We start from the raw sequence: 20,570 nt of genomic DNA, 5'->3' as shown, positions 1-20,570 counted from the left end.
GAAACATTTACTCAATCCCACACTCAAATGCCTCCAGCAACGGGAACCCCACTTCCTCTTTGGATAACTCATTCACATTTTTGAAAAGCTCTAATTGCTAGATGTTAGTAAACAGCTATTTATTATTGCTCGGCCCCAAAGGTCAGTCAAGAGAGATGAGATGTAATGAGACCTGCAGTTATCTGGGGCACATATAAGGAAATAGTTTAAACAAAACAAAACAAAACAAAAATCAATGAAGAATTTTTCCGCCTGTGCAGCTGCTCTTGCCACTGGCACTCTCTTGGGCCTCCTGGCAGCCATGCTAATGGGACTGAGGTTGCAACTGGTAGGTCACATACATACCAGGAAGAGTCTATGGGGAGGGAGAATCTTCAAAACCTACATATATCCCCCCACCCTAGCCCCGCCCAGCCAGTAGCAAAGGCATTAAACTGCTCCTGTTGCAAATCAAACACTGCAGAACCTTGTGCTGATCTCTGAGAAATGAGCTGCAAAACTGGCGGAGAAGGGACTAGCCTAGCTTGAGTGTCCAGCAGAGTCAGGTGCAAATTGCAAGAGAAATAAATGGTGAATAGAAAAGCCAATTTCTAAAACTCAGCCTGAATATACTCAATTGCTAATAGCACTGGGGGGAACAAACACATTTTTGGTATCATTTATACTTTCATCTTGGTTGTGCTTGGTGTGGACACATTTTTTAAGAGTTTCACCTGGCATCCAAGCAAGCAGCCACTCGAAATGATTACTTCACATACACTGGCTCCCTTTTTATCCCCCTCCACAATCGTGCCTACTGATGTGGAGAACAGAGGCCCCTTTCCCCTCACCCTATGCTTTCTCTTCTCTTTCATGATATCCTTGGTGTCCTGCAGCATCTTCTCCTTCCAAAGATCAAAGAAGTATGAAGGGTCTGTGTAGAATTTGAGTGCCTCTTTTCCATCGTCTCTGGGATAGAAATGAAGACAAGTAGCTGTCAGTAGACAGATGAGCTCCCAACCAAATCCAATATTCCAAACACCTACCAGTTAGCAGTTTTTACACCAAGGAATCAAGAAGTCATTTCAATCGATTGCATACCTCCTCTCCCATACCAGCATTTCAGTGCCCCCGAATGGCACCTCTCTACTTATCAGACTTTTTAAGAACCTTAGCCTTACTTTCAATTCCTGGTAGATGAATCTGCATTGCCAGGGCAAGTACAGGTGATAGCAGCAGGGATCCTGATTACTTCTAATGATCTGCATGGCCACAGAGATCTCCCTGAGGATATTCGGATATCCTGGTACATCAGAGGGGATTTATACCACTGGTTCCTCTTTTCCCACCAGTTCCCCAAGGACTCTCTAGGAAGCATCAGTAGCTTCCCACCCACCGGAAACCTGTGTACACATGTGGGGGTTCATGTGTATGCATATGTACACATATATACATGAAAAGTATGTGTTTACAGCTGTTATCTCTCTGCACACACAGAAAATCAACCACAGCACTCCACCTTCTTGCTCCCTTCTAGGACAGCTCAGCATCCACATACACCCCAACCACAAGAGGGCTCCAGTGAGAAAAGATGGCCAGCTGTTGTAAGACCACAAGGTTTAATCACCAGCTTCTAATTAATGGCTGTGCCAGTGGGACAGAGTAAACTACTGAGTGTCCATATAAGGGCTATCTGCCAGATTCAATGGTCCTAGTTGGAATCTTGCATTTTGGCATGGATAAGGTCCTCTCACTATCCAGAAAGGATGTGCTTAGGAGTGAACATTTATCAACATTATTCTGAACTAAAAATAACTGGATAGGCAATTCTATTCCTTACCCTCCAATCCTATCACAACACAGAAAGCACTTCCAAATCAAACATTAATAATTTCTATATTAAATCTTCTCCTGAGTTAGATACACCACCACTCATTTCTGTTAGGCCAAGTTCAGATAACTGAGAGGCCACGCTAATTCTGATACTGTATGCTAAAAAGAAAAATACCATTAACTGAAGAATAAAATTCTCCTAATACCATTTGTTTACCCAATCCCACCACAAAAACCCTATGTTATACTCCCTACAATCTTATCAGTTGTATGACACCTTTCTGCCCCACAACCCCTCTGTCCAAACCCAACTAGACTCAATAACGGAGGCTGCAGAGTCAAACCTCTGTCCTGCTATTCTGGTCCCTTTGAAAGCCAAGGGGCAAACATAATTTTACAAGTAAAATGAAGGACAGATGCCATGTACTTTATATCTGTGTAAGAAGGCTCCCTGAATCCGACTGGTGTCCTTGAATTTCACATGGGTACACACACACACAATCTACCTTGCAGTGTACACGTCTGATAGAAGACATCTGCCTCCAGCTATCTGTAATTACTTTTTACCTGCTCCGAAGATATGTATGGGTGTAAGCAAGATAAATATTCGCCTTCTGCCCCTCTTCAGTGGTTTTTTGCAGGATGACAAAACTACCAAACCACTAGAGGAGAAGGGCTTTAAGTTGTCTATAAGGCTACCTTCTTTTTCAAGTCCAGGCACAGCATAGTAGGTCCTTTCAGAAGGAAATGTCCAAAGGATGTTCAAAACAAAGTGAACGATGCTCATTTGGAAGAATGCAAATTACTCCTTAAGCTTTGGAAAGACCCCTCTGGGCCCAGAGCAGCCAGTCCAAGAGGCTGGCCCCACTAACACACCCAAACATCTGCTAATCTAGTGGTTTCCAAGTAAGTGGGAGCCTTGCTAGAATGTTGCCCCTGGGATCCATGCTGTAGGACCGCCTTCTAACAAAGTCCTTTTGGTTCTATAATAACTAAATTCCTTGGATGGAATCCAAGATGGACCTGGCTTATATGAAATTAAACTCTGTAGCATGCAATGGTTTCGGTAAACTTTCAATATGTATTATATTCACTATGAATTTCAGAAACCAAACAATAATAAGTGACAAGTGTTTATGGGGTAAATTTTAGTTTCTGCTGCCACAGAAACTACCACAACTTTAGGGTAGGCAGTAAGCTTTTAGATACAATCCTCTGATGGAAACAACCGCTTCAGATAAAAAAACAATCCAGTGTTATTAAACCATAGGTTGAAAAAGGGAGGAGCTAGCCAGCCATTACCTGTAAGGGGTAAGATTGTTGAGAGGGGGAGGAGTATCACAGGTATTGTATGTTTCTAAGACAGGCACTGGGAGAGAGTTTCTGTCAAAAAGCTTCTGGTCTTGAATGGTGGAGCTTCTGAAGGCTTTTCGGGTGTTGATTCCTTGCAGTGACACTGAAGAGAAGATGGAAGGCGTTAGAAAATGGACGACAGGCTATCTGAGCAAACACTGAGTCACACCAGTCGGAGAGGCCTCAGCTGCTGCACTTCTTGGCTGCGGCTGTCTGCAGCCAGGCTTTTTTTCCCTCCCCCTCTGGGGAAGCCCCACAAGGCTGTCAGCAGCCCAGTCGTTTCATGACTGAACAAAATGAGGCAACACAAAGGTTTACTATGTGGCCAGATCTAGCAGGCCTCTCCTTAGGAGGAATGAATCTTCCAAGTACTTTTATGGTAGCAAAATACGATTGAGGGAGGGGAAATTTGAGAAAGAAGGAATTGGGGGAATGGGAGAAAGGAGTGCATGGGGGTGTGGTGGAGCTAAAAAGGTTCTTTCCAGCACTCAGGCTTGTGTCATTTCAAAGCAGAACTCTATAGGTCTCTGTGATTTCTCTCACTTTTTTTTTTTTTTAAATAAATCAGGGAAAAAAAATTCTACAAAACTGCTCAGCAGAGCCTGCAAATGCTGAGCTCAGCTTTCTTACCTTCTTCTTCCTTGGGATCCAGCTGAGTGACTTTAACTTGTAGTCGGTCGACCCTCTCAGCAAGGGAGCTTACCCGAGAGGCAAAGGTATTTGCCTGAGTAAAGAGCTCTCCAAAAATGTCCTCTGCATATTTACCTGGAAAGAGCAAAGAAACCAAGTCACCAGTGCATAGAAGTCACGTAAATGGTCACAAAAACTGGCTACTAAAGATCGTGTTCCCTAACCCCCAAACACATACATATACACACACATACCCTAAGACGGTTTGGGCTATATGCAGATGACTGCTCTTAGAGACAGAGACATACTCTTCATAGTTTAGGAAGTCTGCATATGTTCTATAACTAATAGGGTCTTCTTGACAGACGTGAACAGTCATGAGACTCAAAACAGGCTGAATAAAACTGAAAGGTGTAATGCAAAAAATTAAGCCTGGAAGAAAAGATAATATTTCTACACATTTCCAGCCTGGGCAACATGGGGAAACCCCGTCTCTACTAAAAATACAAAAATTAGACAGGCGTGCTGGCAGGCACCTATAATCCCAGCTACTGGGGAGGCTGAGGCAGGAGAATCGCTTGACCTCGGGAGGCGGAGGTTGCAGTGAGCCGAGACCGAGCCACTGCACCCCATCCTGGGCGACGGAGCAAGACTCCAAATAAAATAAAATAAACACTACACATTTGCCTATAGCTCTTAGCCTCTTGCTGTTCTGTAAAAGTACCTTATAAAACGGTTCTGAAAAACAGATTGGGAGTTCAGAGGACGTTCTACGTATCTAAAATTAACATGAAAAATAGGAAATTAGTTCCTCAATGGGGCCTTGAAAATACAGTGAACAACTATGATCACTTGTGTTATCTTTGAGGGGCCCTGAGCTTATCAACAAGCCATAGCAGAAATATACAACTTCTTTTAAGAGGTGGGAAGGTTACTTTTATGTTTTATAACTTATAATTTTTTTTTCTTTTTTTGGAGACAGAGTCTCCCTCTGTCACCCAGGCTGCAGTACAGTGGCGTGATCTCGGCTCACTGCAACCTCCATCTCCTGGGCTCAAGCGATTCTCATGTATTAGCCTCCCGAGTAACTGGGATTACAGATGCGCACCACCATGCCAAGCTAATCTTTGTATTTTTGGTAGAGATGGAGATTTGCCAGGCTGCCCAGGCTGGTCTCAAACTCCTGGCCTCAAGTGATCCACACACCTTGGCCTCCCAAAGTGCTGGGATTACAGGTGTTCTAGACACCATGCCCGGCTTGTAACCTATAACTTTCAAAGTCTGCTCTAGGTTACAATCCTTCAAATCTACATCTCAGGAACCAAGTGAGAAGCTGAAACTTTCAAGCCCTCTCTGAAAAACAACATACCAGTGGTCTCTTTCCACAATGTCTTGTTTTTTAGAAAAAGAAAAGTTCCGTACTTTCAACCCTGGAATGCAAGGAGAATTTGCAGCAAAAGAAACATAACAGCAATTTGACACTACCTCTATATTGTCATTCCAAGCCACAGGCACATTCTTACTAGGAATGAAAAGCGGTGCATACGAATAAATATACCATCTGAGCTTTTTTTTTTTTTGAGACAGAGTCTTGCTCTATCCCCCAGGTGGAGTGCGGTGGCATGCAATCTCAGCTCACTGCAGCCTCTGCCTCCCAGGTTCAAGTGATTCTCCTGCCTCAGCCTCCCGAGTAGCTGGGATTACAGGTGCCTGCCACAACGCCCGGCTCATTTTTTGTATTTTTAGTAGAGACGGGGTTTCATCATGTTGGCCAGGCTGGTCTTGAACTCCTGACCTCAGGTGATCTGCCCACCTCAGCCTCCCAAAGTACTGGGATTACACGCATGAGCCACTGCACCCGGGCCTACCATCTGAGCTTCTTGCAAGGTGAAGGCAGGCATAAGAGACTGTGCCCAATCAAACGATTGTTTTTTTTTGAGAACTATTTGAAGTAGGCTCTAATTTTTAGCTTCAAAACTACATTTATGCTTAGTCCATATTTGAGGGGGAAAAAAATAGCCTGAAAGGCCAAAACCGCACCTTCAGGGTGAACTACAGCTCACCTTCCCAGTACAGCCTCAAGAGTGGGGATAAGACCAATCAACTGCATATTTTGAATTGCTGGTAAATTTAAGTCAATAAGAACTTCTAATCAAGGAAGAAGCAAGTCCTTGCATATTGATCGTTTGTGACCTAAACAACTATGGGAAGCTCCTGAGCTCAAAGAACTCAAATCGGCTGATAAGCATTTCTACTCTGCAGGTTGAGGATTTTATTTGATCCCTGTTCATAATATGGCTAAGTTCCTATGAAAACCATACTGTATCATGCTTGTCTAGGTAATGGAAAATTGTATTTGGAAGGCTGAAACAGAGAAATATGCAACATTATGTGTGGAAAATAAACCAAGCTCAAAAATATCTGTTGAAAATAAAAGAAGGCTAGGCGTGGTGGCTCACGCCTGTAATCCCATCACTTTGGGAGATCAAGGTGGGCAGATCACTTGAGGCCAGAAGTTCGAGACCAGCATGGGCAATACAGCAAAACCCTGCCTCTAATAAAATTACAAAAAAATTAGGGCAGGCGTGGTGGCTCATGACTGTAATCCCAGCACTTTGGGAGGCCGAGGTAGGCGGTTCACCTAAGGTCAGGAGTTTGAGACCAGCCTGGCCAACATGGTGAAACCCCATCTCTACCAATAATACAAAAATGAGCTGGGCATGGTGGCAGGCGCCTATAATCCCAGCTACTCAGGAGGCTGAGGCAGAAGAATCGCTTGAACCTGGGAGGCAGAGGTTGCAGTGAGCCAAGATCGCGCCATTGCACCCTAGCCTAGGTGAGACAGCAAGACTCCATCTCAAAAAAAAAAAATTAGCTGGGCGTGGTGGCGCACACCTGTAATCCCAGCTACTCAGGAGGTTGAGGCAAGAGAATCACTTGAACTTGGGAGGCAGAGGTTGCAGTTAGCCCAGATCATGCCACTGTACTCCAGCCTATCTCAAAAATAATAATAATAAATAAAATGAAATAAAAGAAAAGAAAAAAGAAAAATATCTATTAACCATCCAGCTATTCTGGAGGGGGAAAAAAAACCAATCAACTTACACAAAGAGTCACCAAGAGTACCTAGGATTTCCTGCTCCTTAAGTGAAGGGGGTAGTGATAGTAGAAGTAGAGGCTCAGTGTGGCACAGTGGTTTTCAAGATAAAATCTTACACAGAACCTCAACATATAAAACTGGTAACAATAAGATCTCTATTTTAAGAGGAAGTGAGGTGGTGTGAAGGCTTCCCCACTGTCTCATCACCTCAGGCCTGAGGCAGACTGAGAACTATACTGAGACATGGAAGGAGCAGTTGACTTCAAATCAGAAAATCTGGGCTGGGCGCAGTGGCTCATGCCTGTAATCCCAGCACTTTGGGAGGCTGAGGTAGGCGGATCACGAGGTCAGGAGATCAAGACCATCCTGGCTAACACGGTGAAACCCCGTCTCTACTAAAAATACAAAAAATTAGCCGGGCATGTTGGTGGGCGCCTGTAGTCCCTGCTACTCGGGAGGCTGAGGAAGGAGAACTGCATGAACCCAGGAGGCGGAGCTTGCAGTGAGCCGAGATCGTGCCACTGCACTCCAGACTGGGTGACAGAGCGAGACTCCGTCTCGAAAAAAAAAAAAAGAAAATTTGAATCAAAGTCTCAGCTCTTTCTATTTATACTCGTGTACTCATCAGCAAGTCACAATCTCCCAGCCTTAGTTTCCTCATCTGTAAAGTGGGGATAATATCTACCCCATCAAGTTACCATAAGAATTAAGTGAGCTAAAAATGTGAGTTGTCACAATGAGATTCTTCCTTATACTCCTCAACCACATTACATGACTTAAGAGTGTAAATACCTCACCCCGTCTGGGTGGAAGTGAGGAGCACCTCTGCCCGGCCGCCCCGTCTGGGAAGTGAGGAGCGCCTCTGCCTGGCCGCCACCCCGTCTGGGAGGAAGTGAGGAGCGCCTCTGCCTGGCTGCCCCATCTGGGAAGTGAGGAGCGCCTCTGCCCAGCCGCCACACCGTCTGGGAAGTGAGGAGCGCCTCTGCCTGGCCACCCCGTCTAGGACGTGAGGAGCGCCTCTGCCCGGCCGCCCAGTCTGGGAAGTGAGGAGCGCCTCTGCCCGGCCGCCCTGTCTGGGAAGTGAGGAGCGCCTCTGCCCGGCCACCCTGTCTGGGAGGTGAGGAGCGCCTCTGCCTGGCCGCCACCCCGTCTGGGAGGAAGTGAGGAGCGTCTCTGCCCGGCCGCCCCGTCTGGGAAGCGAGGAGCGCCTCTGCCCGGGCGGCCCCGTCTGGGAAGCGAGGAGCGCCTCTGCCCGGGCGGCCCCGTCTGGGAAGCGAGGAGCGCCTCTGCCCGGGCGGCTCCGTCGGGGAAGTGAGGAGCGCCTCTGCCTGGCCGCCCCGTCTGGGAGGAGAGGAGCGCCTCTGCCCGGCTGCCCTGTCTGGGAGGTGTACCCAACAGCTCCGAAGAGACAGCGACCATCGGGAGCGGGCCATGAGGATGATGGCGGTTTTGTTGAAGAGAAGGGGAGGAAGTGTGGGGAAAGGAAGGAGAGATCAGATTGTTGCTGTGTCTGTGTAGAAAGGGGTGGGCATAGGAGACTCCATTTTGTTCTGACTAGGAGAAGTTCTTCTGCCTTGGGATGCTGTTGATCTCCGGCCTTTCCCCCAGCCCCGTGCTCTCTGAAACATGTGCTGTGTCAACTCAGGGTTAAATGGATTAAGGGCGGTGCAAGATGTGCTTTGTTAAACAGGTGCTTGAAGGCAGCATGCTCTTTAAGAGTCATCACCACTCCCTAATCTCAAGTACCCAGGGGCACAAACACTGCAGAAGGCCGCACGGTCCTCTGCCTAGGAAAACCAGAGACCTTTGTTCATGTGTTTATCTCCTGACCTTCTCTCCACTATCATCCTATGACCCTCCCATATCCCCCTCTCCGAGAAACACCCAAGAATCATCAATAAATACTTCATAAAAAAAAAAAAAAAAAGAGTGTAAATACCTAAGGCCAGACACGGTGGCTCATGCCTATAATCCCAACGCTTTGGGAGGCCAAGGCAGGTGGATCACTGAAGGCCAGGAGTTTGAGACCAGCCTGGCCAACATGGTGAAACCCTGTCTCTACTAAAAATATAAAATTTAGCCAGGCATGGTGGCACACCATCTTGTAATCCCAGCTACTCAGGAGGCTGATACATAAGAATCACTTGAGCCCAAGAGGCAACGGTTGCAGTGAGCCGAGATCATACCACTTCACTTCAGCCTGGGCAACGGAGTGAGACTCCGTCTCAAAAAAAAAAAAAAAAAAAAAAAAGTGTTAATTCTAAATACCCTAAGTTTTTGATTTTCAAATTTTTTTATTTTTTATTTTTTAGACAGAGACTTCCTCTGTTGCCCAGGCTGGAGTGCAATGGCACAATCTCAGCTCACTGCAACCTCTGCCTCCTGGATTCAAGAGATTCTCTTGCCTCAGCCTCCCAAGTAGAAGTACAGGCGCACGCCCAGCTAATTTTTGTATTTTTAACAGAGAAGGGGTTTCACCATGTTGGCCAGGCTGGTCTCGAACTCCCAACCTCAAGTGATCCGCCTTGGCCTCCTCAAGTGCTGGGATTACAGGCGTGAGCCACTGTGCCCAGCCTAAATACCCTAAGTTTTAAGCTTAGAGGAAAATTTTAAATATAATTCCAATCAGTAATTTGACAGTATCTATTCTTCAAGTGCTAAAAATTACTCCAACTTCCGAAAACAGAAGTGTGATACTGAACTAGGGAAAACCAAAGTGTCTTGTTCAGAGTTAAATTTCACTCATTCAGATTACCAAGACAGACCCAATATCCATCATTATCCAACATTCATAACAGATACCACATTTTGCAAAAGATTCTAGGAAGCAGTCTTCAATTTTGTTTTTTTCTTAGCAGAACGCTTCAAATGAAATGTTACGTGGAAGTAGAACAGGTAAAACTGATTTTTAAAAATGTGAAGCTGCTCTTATTGAAGTCTGAGTGGGAGTCTTGGAGCTCCCCAATGGCATGCCCCACCCCCTCACCCACACTGCAGTCAGTTAGAAACCCAATATCTAGCTTGATTTTCTAATGACCCAAGTGGGGGTTCCATTCTCCTGAGTGGCCACAATACTGATACAAAGTGCTGGCTGGCTGTGCCTATATTTCCTAAGATACAGCAACCGAATATGTGAAATGCCAATCTCACTGTTCTGAGAAAAAATAAGAATTCTGGATGTGCTGTCACAGAGCAATCTATGGCTGTGGAATTTTTAGTTTTATGCTTTATCCATTCCATAATCAGACTTTCACTACTAAATTGAGAAGTTCCACCCAGGTACAATGCACATGAGGCCAAGGTCATGAGCCTGAAGCACATATGAACCCCTCCCTGCACTCCTCTCAGCTAGACGAAATCCCAGTCATCTTTCAAGGTCCCATTCAAATGTAACCTCTTCTGTGAAGTCTTCCTTGACCCCACCTATCCCTACCTGTGCCCCCACTACCCACAGAAAGTATTCTTTCCATTCCTACATTCTTTGTGCATCAATAGCATGGAATAGTGGGAAATATATAGGCGTGAATTATTTGACATTTACTGAGTTTCTACTGGGTGACAGGTACTATACAAGGTAGACACTGGGGTTCAAGGACAAACAACAACACATGATTTCTACCTTCAACAATTTTTTTTTTTTTTTTTTTTTTGGTTGCCCAGGCTGGAGTGCAGCAGTGCTATCTCAGCTTACTGCAGCCTTTACCTTCTGGGCTCAAGCGATCCTCCTACCCCAGCCTTCCACCTCAGCTTTCCAAATAGCTGGAAGTACAGGCACACGCCACCACACCCAGCTAATTTCGTTTATATTTTGTAGAGACAGGGTCTCACTATGTTGCTCAAGCTGTCTCAAATTCCAGGGCCCAAGCAATCCTCCCGCCTCAACCTCCCAGAGTGCTAGGATGACAATTGTGCCCAGTCAAGAATTTTTAATTGAGACATAGGTGATTTGTGATACAATGTGATAGGATAATATAGGCATGTAATGGGAGCTCAGAGGAACACTCTTAGCCCAACCTGAAAGAGAAGATTCCTGAGCTGGGCCTTGAAGGATCAGCTACAGGCAGCCAGACAGACAAAGATGGCAAGGGCTGTTCAGCCAGTGGGGATAGCAAGAGCACTGTATGGAAATATGAGAGAGCATGGTCTGTCTCAGCAGAACTACTAGTAGCTGATAATTCATTCTTTTTTCCTTCCCTTTTTCCTTTTTCATTTTATTTATTTATTTGAGACAAGGTCTCGCCCTGTTGGCCAGTGCTGGAGTGGCATGATCATGGCTCACTGCAGCCTTGAACTCCCAGGCTCAAGCGATCCTCCAACCTTATCCTCCAACCAGCTGGGACTACAGGTGTACACCACCACACCTGGATAATTTTTTAATTTTTGTAGTGATACGGTCTCAGTATGTTGCCAGGACTGGTCTCGAACTCCTGAGCATAAGCAATACTTATGTCTCAGCCTCCTAGATTACTGGGATTACAGGTGTGAGCCACTATGCCAGGCCCCCTTTTTCCATTTTAAAAGACTGTAAAATGAAGGCTGGGCGTGGTGGATCACACCTGTAATCCCAACACTTTGGGAGGCCAAGGCGGTTGGATCACCTGAGGTCAGGAGTTTGTGACCAGCCTGGCCAACAAGGTGAAACCTTGTCTCTACTAAAAATACAAAAAATTGGCCAGGCACAGTGGCTCACGCCAGTAATCCCAGCACTTTGGGAGGCCGAGGTGGGCGGATCACAAGGTCAGGAGATTGAGACCATCCTGGCTAACATGGTGAAACCCTGTCTCTACTAAAAATACAAAAAAATTAGCCAGGCATGGTGGCGGGCGCCTGTAGTCCCAGCTACTCGGGAGGCTGAGGCAGGAGAATGGCGTGAACCTGGGAGGCAGAGCTTGCAGTGAGCCGAGGTGGCGCCACTGCACTCCAGCCTGGGCAACAGAGTGAGACTCCATCTCAAGAAAAAAAAAAAAATTTGCTGGGTGTGGTGGCACACGCCTGTAGTCCCAGCTACTCGGGAGGCTGAGGCAGGAGAATCACTTGAACCCAGAGGCGAAGTCTGCAGGGAGGGACCCGAGATCTCGCCATTGCACTCCAGCCTAGGCAACAAGAGCAAAACTGTCTCAAAAACACAAAAATTAAAAAAAAATTGTAAAATGGAAGACAGATTGTAGAAAATGAGGCTAGAAAGGAAGGCAGGTCTTGGAGGGTCCTGAATGCTAGGCCAAGGAACTTAAATAATTCCACAGTGAGGAAGAGGGGAGAGAAATAGTTGCGATGTGTACTCTGACTATAAAAACACTTGTTACATTATAAAAGTTAACACAGAACTTTCAAAGTTTCAGAAATTCAGAATCATAAAAGTAAAAAGTGAGATTTGATTTTTAGGCAGATCACTCTGGCAGGGATATAGAACAGATTTAAGGGGGTTGGATCAGAGAAAGAAGGTAGAGGGAGGCTTGGGTAATAGTTTAGGTGAAAGTCAATGAAGTCTAAACCAGGGCAATATTGGCAGACAGCGAGTAAGGGACAGAGCTGAGAAATCTGTAGGAAGTCTGAGTTTAAACAGTGACTTTGCCTCTTACTGGCTGTATATCTTTAGGCAAGTTAACTTAATTTTTTTTTTTTTTTTTTTGAGATGAAGTCTTGCTCTGTCGCCTAGGCTGAAGTGCAGTGGCACAATCTCAGCTTACTACAACCTCTGCCTCCCGGGTTCAAGCGATTCTCATGCTGTAGCATCCCGAGTAGCTGGGATTACAGGTGTGTGCCACCATACCCGACTAATTTTTGTATTTTTTGTAGAGATCAGGTTTCACCATGTTGGCCAGGCTGGTCTTGAACTCCTGACCTCAAGTGATCCACACCCTTCAGCCTCCCAAAGTGCTGGGATTACAGGCATGAGCCACTGTGCCTGGCCAAGTTACCTTATTTTTCTGAGCTTTATTTTCTTTATCTGAAAAATGGGAATACCACCACCTAATCTCATAGGATTACTGAGAAGATTAAATGAGATAATCTATGTCAAGATCTTATCCAAACCTGGCATAAAGTAGGCAATCAACAAATGTGGGTTCCCTTCTCACTCTCTCCCCATTCTCTCCTCTTAGGAATTATTTATTTCTGCCTCCCCTTGTAGATTATGAGCTCCTGGAGGGCAGAGACAATTTCTTATTATTGCCTCTTATTCTTATTTTTATTATTATTGAGTATCCCCTCAGCAGCTGGTACATAAAATATGTTCAACACATGTTTATTGGATGAATAAAGGATCAGTTAGCCCCCACAATGTAAGAAAATCTTGCTTCCTCGGGCATAAGGTGACTTTGGCCCTCAGATCAGCTTCCCCAAGATAGGAGTGGTCTGATCACAAGTGGGAGTGTGAGCAATGGCATCCATCAACACCACCCTGGAAAAATAGCTGAGAGAGAGCCTAACTTCAGTAAGTGGAAATAAGAAGCATCATTAGCTAGATGTTCTTTGTCCTATGAAGAAGGAACCAGTGTGTGACTGATTGACTTCCACCCATTTGGCCTTCTCAGAGAGAGAGAGGGAGAGAGAGGCAGAAATTATGCCTTTAAAAAGCAGTGAGGTCTCTGCAGCCTTGATGTGCTTCCTTGTCAGCTGCACTGCTGTTGCGCTACTGTCAGTGTTCCTTTGTATAAGACAGGCACTGGCAGGGTTTCATTTCTTCATGATGCCCCATCTAGGTTTCTCTAAGCCCTGGATCAACTGAGATGATCCCTGAGGTAGGTGAAGGCTTAGGAATCTCAGACTCCATACATCATCTGGTCATAGAGTTCTGTCTCCTCAGCCTCCTATTTTAAAGGCTGGGCCTATTGCTATACAGGGGAATGCAGGCTTTCTTGATATTCCACTGCCTTCACTAAGGGCAGTGATGCGACAGGAGGGGCGAGTATCTGAAATAATTCACACCAAGATGCCTTTGCTAAGGAAGATCACTAAAATGGCATTTTGACGGAGGTTCTTATGGGAGCTGGAGTGGCACTAGATAAATGCAGAGCCAATCCAAGCATCTGCCCTTCCCATATCTCAGCTTCAAGCAAACAAAGTCAACTTGATTCAGAATGAAATCCAAACCACATGCATGTACCCCACCCAAGGCAGTCTCATTCATTCTTGCCAATTAAAAAAATATATATAGTTGAGCTGGCTTTCCTTCAGCTCCAAAACAGTCTGGGCTAACCCCCATCTTCCTCCTAAGGAAGAATGGCTCCAGCTACTATTTGTGTCACTGTATGTTCACACAGCTTGCAAAACTCCCAATACCCCAGAGACTGCAGAAGTAATTTGTACCCTGAACCTGGACCTGGGGGCTTGCAGCACAATTAAATGTGTACCAGGGTGGACAAGTCAGTCAGAATCTCTCCGAAGGCATGTTTGCTTTACTCCTCTTTGGGAAGAAAAGGGGTGGGGGTGTTGGGTAGATAAAGACTATTGGCACATTTGAGGCTTCAACAAAGTCAGGCTACATCGAACAGCTCGTGTAATTACAGGCACATTCCCCGACCCAAGATACTGCTCTGTGAACCTCCCACTTTACACACACAGAATTCTGCTCTGTCATTCCGTCTGCAGTTTTTGCTGCAGCCCTTCCTGCCACCCTTCCCACAGATTTCTGTTGAAGCAGGTGGAGGGGGAGGGAGGAGGGAACCTAGAGGGTGGTGGTAGATAAAGGTTGAAGAGAAGAAGCTACACCAAAAGGGAGCCTCTCTTTGGGGAGGAGAGGGAGGATACATTTTCGCATTACCTAGGGAAGGCAGATGGGGGAGAAATAGGAACGCGGGAGGAGAAGGAAACTAAATAAAGAGCACCAACGACCCCTGAGGGCAAAGCACAGGCTCTCCGAGGCACTCACTCAGGCTGCCCAGCTGTCGGATGACATTTGCCAGGGTGATGTTGGTCACGCATTCCAGCTCGCTTCTAACGCTAGGCAACGTCTGACGGCACAGGTGCCTTGGCTCGATGTTCCTCGTTACTAACGGCATGGTGGACCTGCTTCAGGCAATGTTCTGAATGATGAAAAACAACCTAAAAAAGAAATAACAGGAAAGTATTACTCAACCACAAATTCCAGGCACACTAGGGCTGTGTGAATCTTTTCTTTCTTTTTTTTTTTTGGTCTTACCCTGATCTAAAACAGCTTTAAAAAAAATCTTCATTCCCCCTATCTTTTTTTTTCTTTCATTTTTAAGTCCTCTCTCCCCTGCCCTTTTTAAGGTTTGCTATTAGAAGATCTGCTATGTAAGTTTAGAAATTCTGGACTGGTGACTGCTGCCTGAGGTACATAGGCAAGTGCCAACTACTGCTCCAACCAACAAGAGTCTCCAGAGGCAAGGAGGCATGGTTAGAAAACAGCCCATTCAGCAGACATTGGATGGTATAGATCCTATCCCTGGGGTGCTCATAACCAGGACAGATCAGATTCTAGGCCACCAATTATAAAGATCAAAAAAGAACACTGTCACCTGACAATCTCCACAATGAAATCAAGCTGCCAATAATGATTGATATACATCAGGATATAACTTTTCCAGTCCTTCCTTGGTAAATGGCTGTTAATGTATAGCTAACTACTAGGCCGGGCACGGCAGCTCACGCCTGTAATCCCAGCACTTTGGGAGGCTGAGGCAGGTGGATCACCTAAGGCCAGGAGTTCGAGAGCAGCCTGGCCAAGATGGTGAAACCCTGTCTTTACTAAAAATACAAAAAATTGGCCAGGCATGTCGCGGGTGCCTATAATCCCAGTTACTGAGGAGGCTGAGGCAGGAAAATTGCTTGAACCTGGGAAGCGGAGGTTGCAGTGAGCTGAGATTGCACCATTGCACTCCAGCCTGGGTGACAAGAGCAAGACTCTGTCTCAAAAAAAAAAAAAAAAAAAAGTATAGCTAACTACTAATGCCAGTAGTTCTTAAGTTTAGTGTGTAAATTGACCGAACGAGAGAATATAAAGTAAAAATTTTACACGTTCAATATGTCAAACACGATGCTGAGTAAACTGTGCTGTAAGATTCCCTGGTGCTTTCTCTTCTACCCAACAGCTCCCTTTCTCGCTCCCATCCGGTTCAACACACCTGGGCCAAAAGACTCTAGAGACAGCAGGAAATGTCTGGAGCAGATCCGGAAACCTTCCAGTTACTGTTTCTTATCCGGTGGGCTGAGCCCCTTTCCCTAGGAAATCCCCCAGCACTTCAGGTTCATGCTGAGCTATTGTTTTAGATTTAGATTACCGAATTCCTAGTTTTACAAGGATGGGAGAGGGTTTTAATTTCCACAAAATGGATATGACTACAGTCAAGGCACAATGGACTGGTCCTCTTTCCACATCTTATAAAACTAAAGAAATCTAAAACAGCCTAATGGTTTTCATGCTAGAGAAAATGACAAATTCATGTCACATGAAAAGGTAAAGCATAAAGTTAACATATCTAAGTCCTCAATTTTTTTTCTTATTTTTTATTCTTTTTTGAGACAGGGTCTCGCTCTGTCACTCAGGCTGGAGTGCAGTGGCACGATCTCAGCTCACTGCAACCTCCACCTACTGGGCTCAAAGCGATCCTCCCACCTCAGCCTCCCGAGTAGTTAGGACTACAGGCATGCACCACCACACCCAGCTAATTTTTGTATTTTTTGTAGAGATGAGGTTTTGCTATGTAGCCCAGACTTGTCTCGAACTCCTGAGCTTAGCCTCCCAGAGTGCTGGGACTATAAGCATGAGCCACCACGCCCAGCCTTTTTGTTTTTTTGAGACGGGGTCTCGCTCTGTCATCCAGTATGGAGTGCAACGGTGCGATCACAGCTCACTACATTCTTGACCGCCTTGCTCAAATGATCCTCCCACCTTAGCTTTCTGAGTAGCTGGGCCAAGTCCCCAATATTATAAACTCCTCTTTATATATTTAAAAAAAAAAAAAAAGCAAAACAAGGGTTTACTTACATCAAATCTTAAAACACCAGCTCATCACCAAAAAGTTGACTGTGAATACAAAATGCTTAAACCAAACTAAATATTACAGACATATTGTCTGACCAAAAGAGAAAAAAAAAATCTTTCAGGCTCAAAGGGGGAGTAGAACCCTTTGGAACAGACTGCTCCTTGTTATGGACATTCTGATCTGCTACAAGTAAAAATAAAACAGGAAGCCAGCAGCTTGGGGAACAAGATTTCCTGTCACCAACAGCAACAGCCCAAGAACCAAGAGAATCAGCTGTTTGCTTATAACTTTGAACCTCCCTTTAATAGTCACTGTGTGGCAGCTGTGCCTATCTTTGGGGTGCAGAGGTGTTTCCTGAATACTTGTCTACTGTCTAAGGAAATGATTTCCATTCCACTCCTCTGCTGAATTCCCCCTTTGACCCCATGGGTTTTCTAGTCCAAACCCTGGACTTTCCAATTTAACTCTTTCCTTCTTTTATTTAATGTAAAGGGTATCAGGTACTAAGATGCAATCTTCAGTAACACATGGTAAAAGAGTTTAGAACAGGAAAGGTGGGAGGAGGTTACATATGAAAGAATCTTGCAGGGCTCTGAACACCATCCTCTAGGTGTCCTTAGATTCCCAAATTTCAAACTTTCAAGATCAACCAGAAATTTGGTATACAGCCAGGAATGACTGAAAACAGCCACTGTGGCTCTTCCACTGGTAATCATTTGAGTACTCATTCCAGCTTCTCAGAGGAGCTAAAAGAACCAGACCACCTCGAAATGCTGTGCTGAATGTGACCAATGACAGGGCATTCTGGATTTTCCCTCTGGATACCTAATGGAAACTAGATTCCAGGTGGCTACATAAATTTCAGATTGAGGGTGGGGGGCAAATTCTAACACCTTGGTACTTCAGCATTTATGGTTTTCTAAGTGCCTTGGATAAGCAGAACAAACAATTAAGTGTATGTCATCTGTTTGGGGTTTACCTGGAACCAAGTTTTCTAAAGCAAATGGCTTCTTGTCAAAAAGGCCAGTTAACACAACCAGCGGGAGGGTACTTAAGAAATAACAATATGTCAATATCTATTAGGACAAAACAATTAGAAAAGTTTATCTGCTATTGTTTAAAGTGATTTGTTTCAAAGCCACCAAAGAGAGACAAAATTCCTTGTTATGTGAAATGACATGCACCATTGCTCATTTTTCTTTTGGATAATCAAGGATTGGTTTGTACAAGAAGCATGGAGTTACGCATGATCTGAACCACAACAGTAACTTGACCAAGAAGAAAAAATCTTACATTCAGGTGAAAATAAACTTAGAATTGGGCAGAAAGATTTCCAGGCTCTCTCTCTCACACTTCAAGTTATAGAAAATGTATGGGCTTTATGGAGTCGAGACATTCTTAGGTTAGCACCCTGACTAGTACACCTTACTGTGTGATCTTGGGGGCAATTTTCCTAGAGACATTAAATAATATATATAAAATAAAAGACCCACTACAGGGCTTTTAAAAAAAGGCAGTTATGGGCCGGGCACAGTGTCTCACGCCTGTAATCCCAGCACTTTGAGAGGCCGAGGCGGGCAGATCACGAGGTCAGGAGATCGAGACCATCCTGGCTAACACGGTGAAACCCCGTCTCTACTAAAAATACAAAAAATTAGCCAGGCGCAGTGGCAGGCGCCTGTAGTCCCAGCTAGTCGGGAGGCTGAGGCAGGAGAATGGCATAAACCTAGGAGGCAGAGCTTGCAGTGAGCCGAAATCCCGCCACTGCACTCCAGCCTGGGCGACAGAGCGAGACTCCATCTCAAAAAAAAAAAACAAACAAAACAAAACAAAAAAGGCAGTTATTTGTGGTTCCACAGACCCTAGGCAAATCCTCCCGTAGAATAAATCCTATTCACTGATAAATATTTTATCTTATTATTTAAGAGAAGGTCTCACTCTGTCACCCAGGCCTCACTCTGTTGCCCAGGTTGGAGTGCAGTGGCATGATCATAGCTCACTGCAACCTCAAACACCTGAGCTCAAGTGATGCTCCCACCTCAGCCTCCCAAGTAGCTAGGACTACAGACACATGCCACCGTGCCTGGCTAATTTATTATTTTTTATAGAGATGGGGCCTTATGCTGTCCAGGCTGGTCTCTAACTTTTAGCCTCAAGCAATCTTCCCACCTTGGCCTCCTAAAGTGCTGGGATTATAGGTGTGAGCCACCATACCCGGCCCCCTCATTGATAAATATTTAAAAATACTTTTAACCATAGACATATTATATGGTAGAATGCAATATTTACATAAAAAATTTAAAGACAAAACTCTAGCTTTCAAAGGAATTTGGCAGGTTTTTCCTGGAGGCTGCTTCTAGCTGTGATCCTGGACCTCCTGAAGAACATACACTATCTCTTTCTTCCAGTCTTTCATAACTGGATTCCTCATCTGAACCACAGAACAAAAAGGATGATTAGAGTGACAGTTTTCTCAATTCCCTCAAGACTGTACATAACTAGCACCATTCTACTGGAGAAAAGTTAATATATTACATATAATGCATGCCTAATGACATTAAGATTTAATTCTTTCATGGAACTCCAGTTGAGAAAGGCTTCTCTATCATCAGTAGCACCTTACTGGTATAGTGCACTGGATGTTGGGGAACCACTGAATTAAGGAAGTACAACAGGGTCACATTTGCATTTTAGACAAATCATTCTGCATAAGCACAGGATTTATATTTGGGCAGGAGAAGGCTGGAAGTAAGAAGACCAATTGGGAAATTCTTCACAGGCTGAGAAGGAGAAAGTAGAAATGTAAAGGCCCACCCTACCACAGCTAGCAAATATCAACTGAGAAACTAGACAGGTGGCAGTTGCAGGGGTGAGTCCAGCCCTTCAGCCCCACCTGCTGCTCTCTTTAGTTTTATACAGTTATACTCACAAAGTGATAAAATGTATGCTTCTTTATCAAAAGCGTCAGAAAAGAGCTGAATGCTAGCGCCAATGAAGGAAAACGAAGAGAAAGTGAAGAAAACCGATGAAGTGGTGGTTCTTGGTCAAAAAAGGAAATTCTGGATACATGAAAGAGTGGAATGCCCTATCTTTATGGAATCTGTGAAGGTCTTTTTCAGACATCTTTTACTTTGATTAGGGAAATTATATACTATAGTGATATCTGCTAATTTGGGGATTTGAGAAGGTCTTACCTTGGGAGATGTTAAATAGGAGAAAAATTAAATTAGAACTGCTGAGAATATAAAAGTTACAGGGAAGTAGATTTCAATTTATCTAGGTCATTTTAATTAGAATTGTCCGACAGTAGAATGGCTCATCTTTAGATAAGGTTATGAGTTCTCCAGCCCTATGCTCTGGATGACCAGCTATCAGGCATGCTGGGGGAGAAATTTCTAGCATTTATGAAGGTGTTGGAAAGTCAGACTAGACGACCTCTACAATGCCTTCTAAATCAAAGATGTTATAATTTTTATTCTGGGCTTTGTGTCCTCATCTACAAAATAAATGGACTAAGCTAAACATCTTTTAGAAGCTTCTCAGCTCTAAAATTTCTAGATGTGCTTCTACCCAAGCTGCCATGATCTCCTCACTCAGCCAACATCCACTTGCATTCTGAACACACAATCAGAGGCACATTTAGGGACTGTAGAGGGGGTAGATTATAGCCATGAATCATGCCCCTTCTCTAGGTCTACATTTGTCTAATTACTAGGACCTGTGAGATC

General features: G+C 44.7%; 1 protein-coding gene across 2 annotated transcripts in view; it reads right to left on the bottom strand.

Annotated features, from left to right (window-relative positions):
* The window catches only part of WASF2 (WASP family member 2), an 86,940-nt gene that overhangs the window by 10,553 nt on the left and 55,817 nt on the right, over positions 1–20,570 (bottom strand). For both annotated transcript variants that reach the window (XM_024249467.3, XM_063714085.1), the window contains exons 2-5: positions 14,766–14,938; positions 3,796–3,930; positions 3,115–3,268; positions 831–948 (exon numbers count right to left, since the gene is read on the bottom strand). In XM_024249467.3, coding sequence (XP_024105235.1) covers positions 831–948; positions 3,115–3,268; positions 3,796–3,930; positions 14,766–14,895 — 537 coding nt within the window. In that variant the 5' untranslated portion in view covers positions 14,896–14,938. The remainder of the gene's footprint in view (positions 1–830; positions 949–3,114; positions 3,269–3,795; positions 3,931–14,765; positions 14,939–20,570) is intronic.

The sequence above is a fragment of the Pongo abelii genome, chromosome 1 (assembly GCF_028885655.2).
Source record: "Pongo abelii isolate AG06213 chromosome 1, NHGRI_mPonAbe1-v2.0_pri, whole genome shotgun sequence".
Lineage (NCBI taxonomy): Eukaryota > Metazoa > Chordata > Mammalia > Primates > Hominidae > Pongo > Pongo abelii.
The sequence above is the reverse complement of the archived record's forward strand: the minus strand, read 5'-3'. Positions and strand labels throughout refer to the sequence as shown.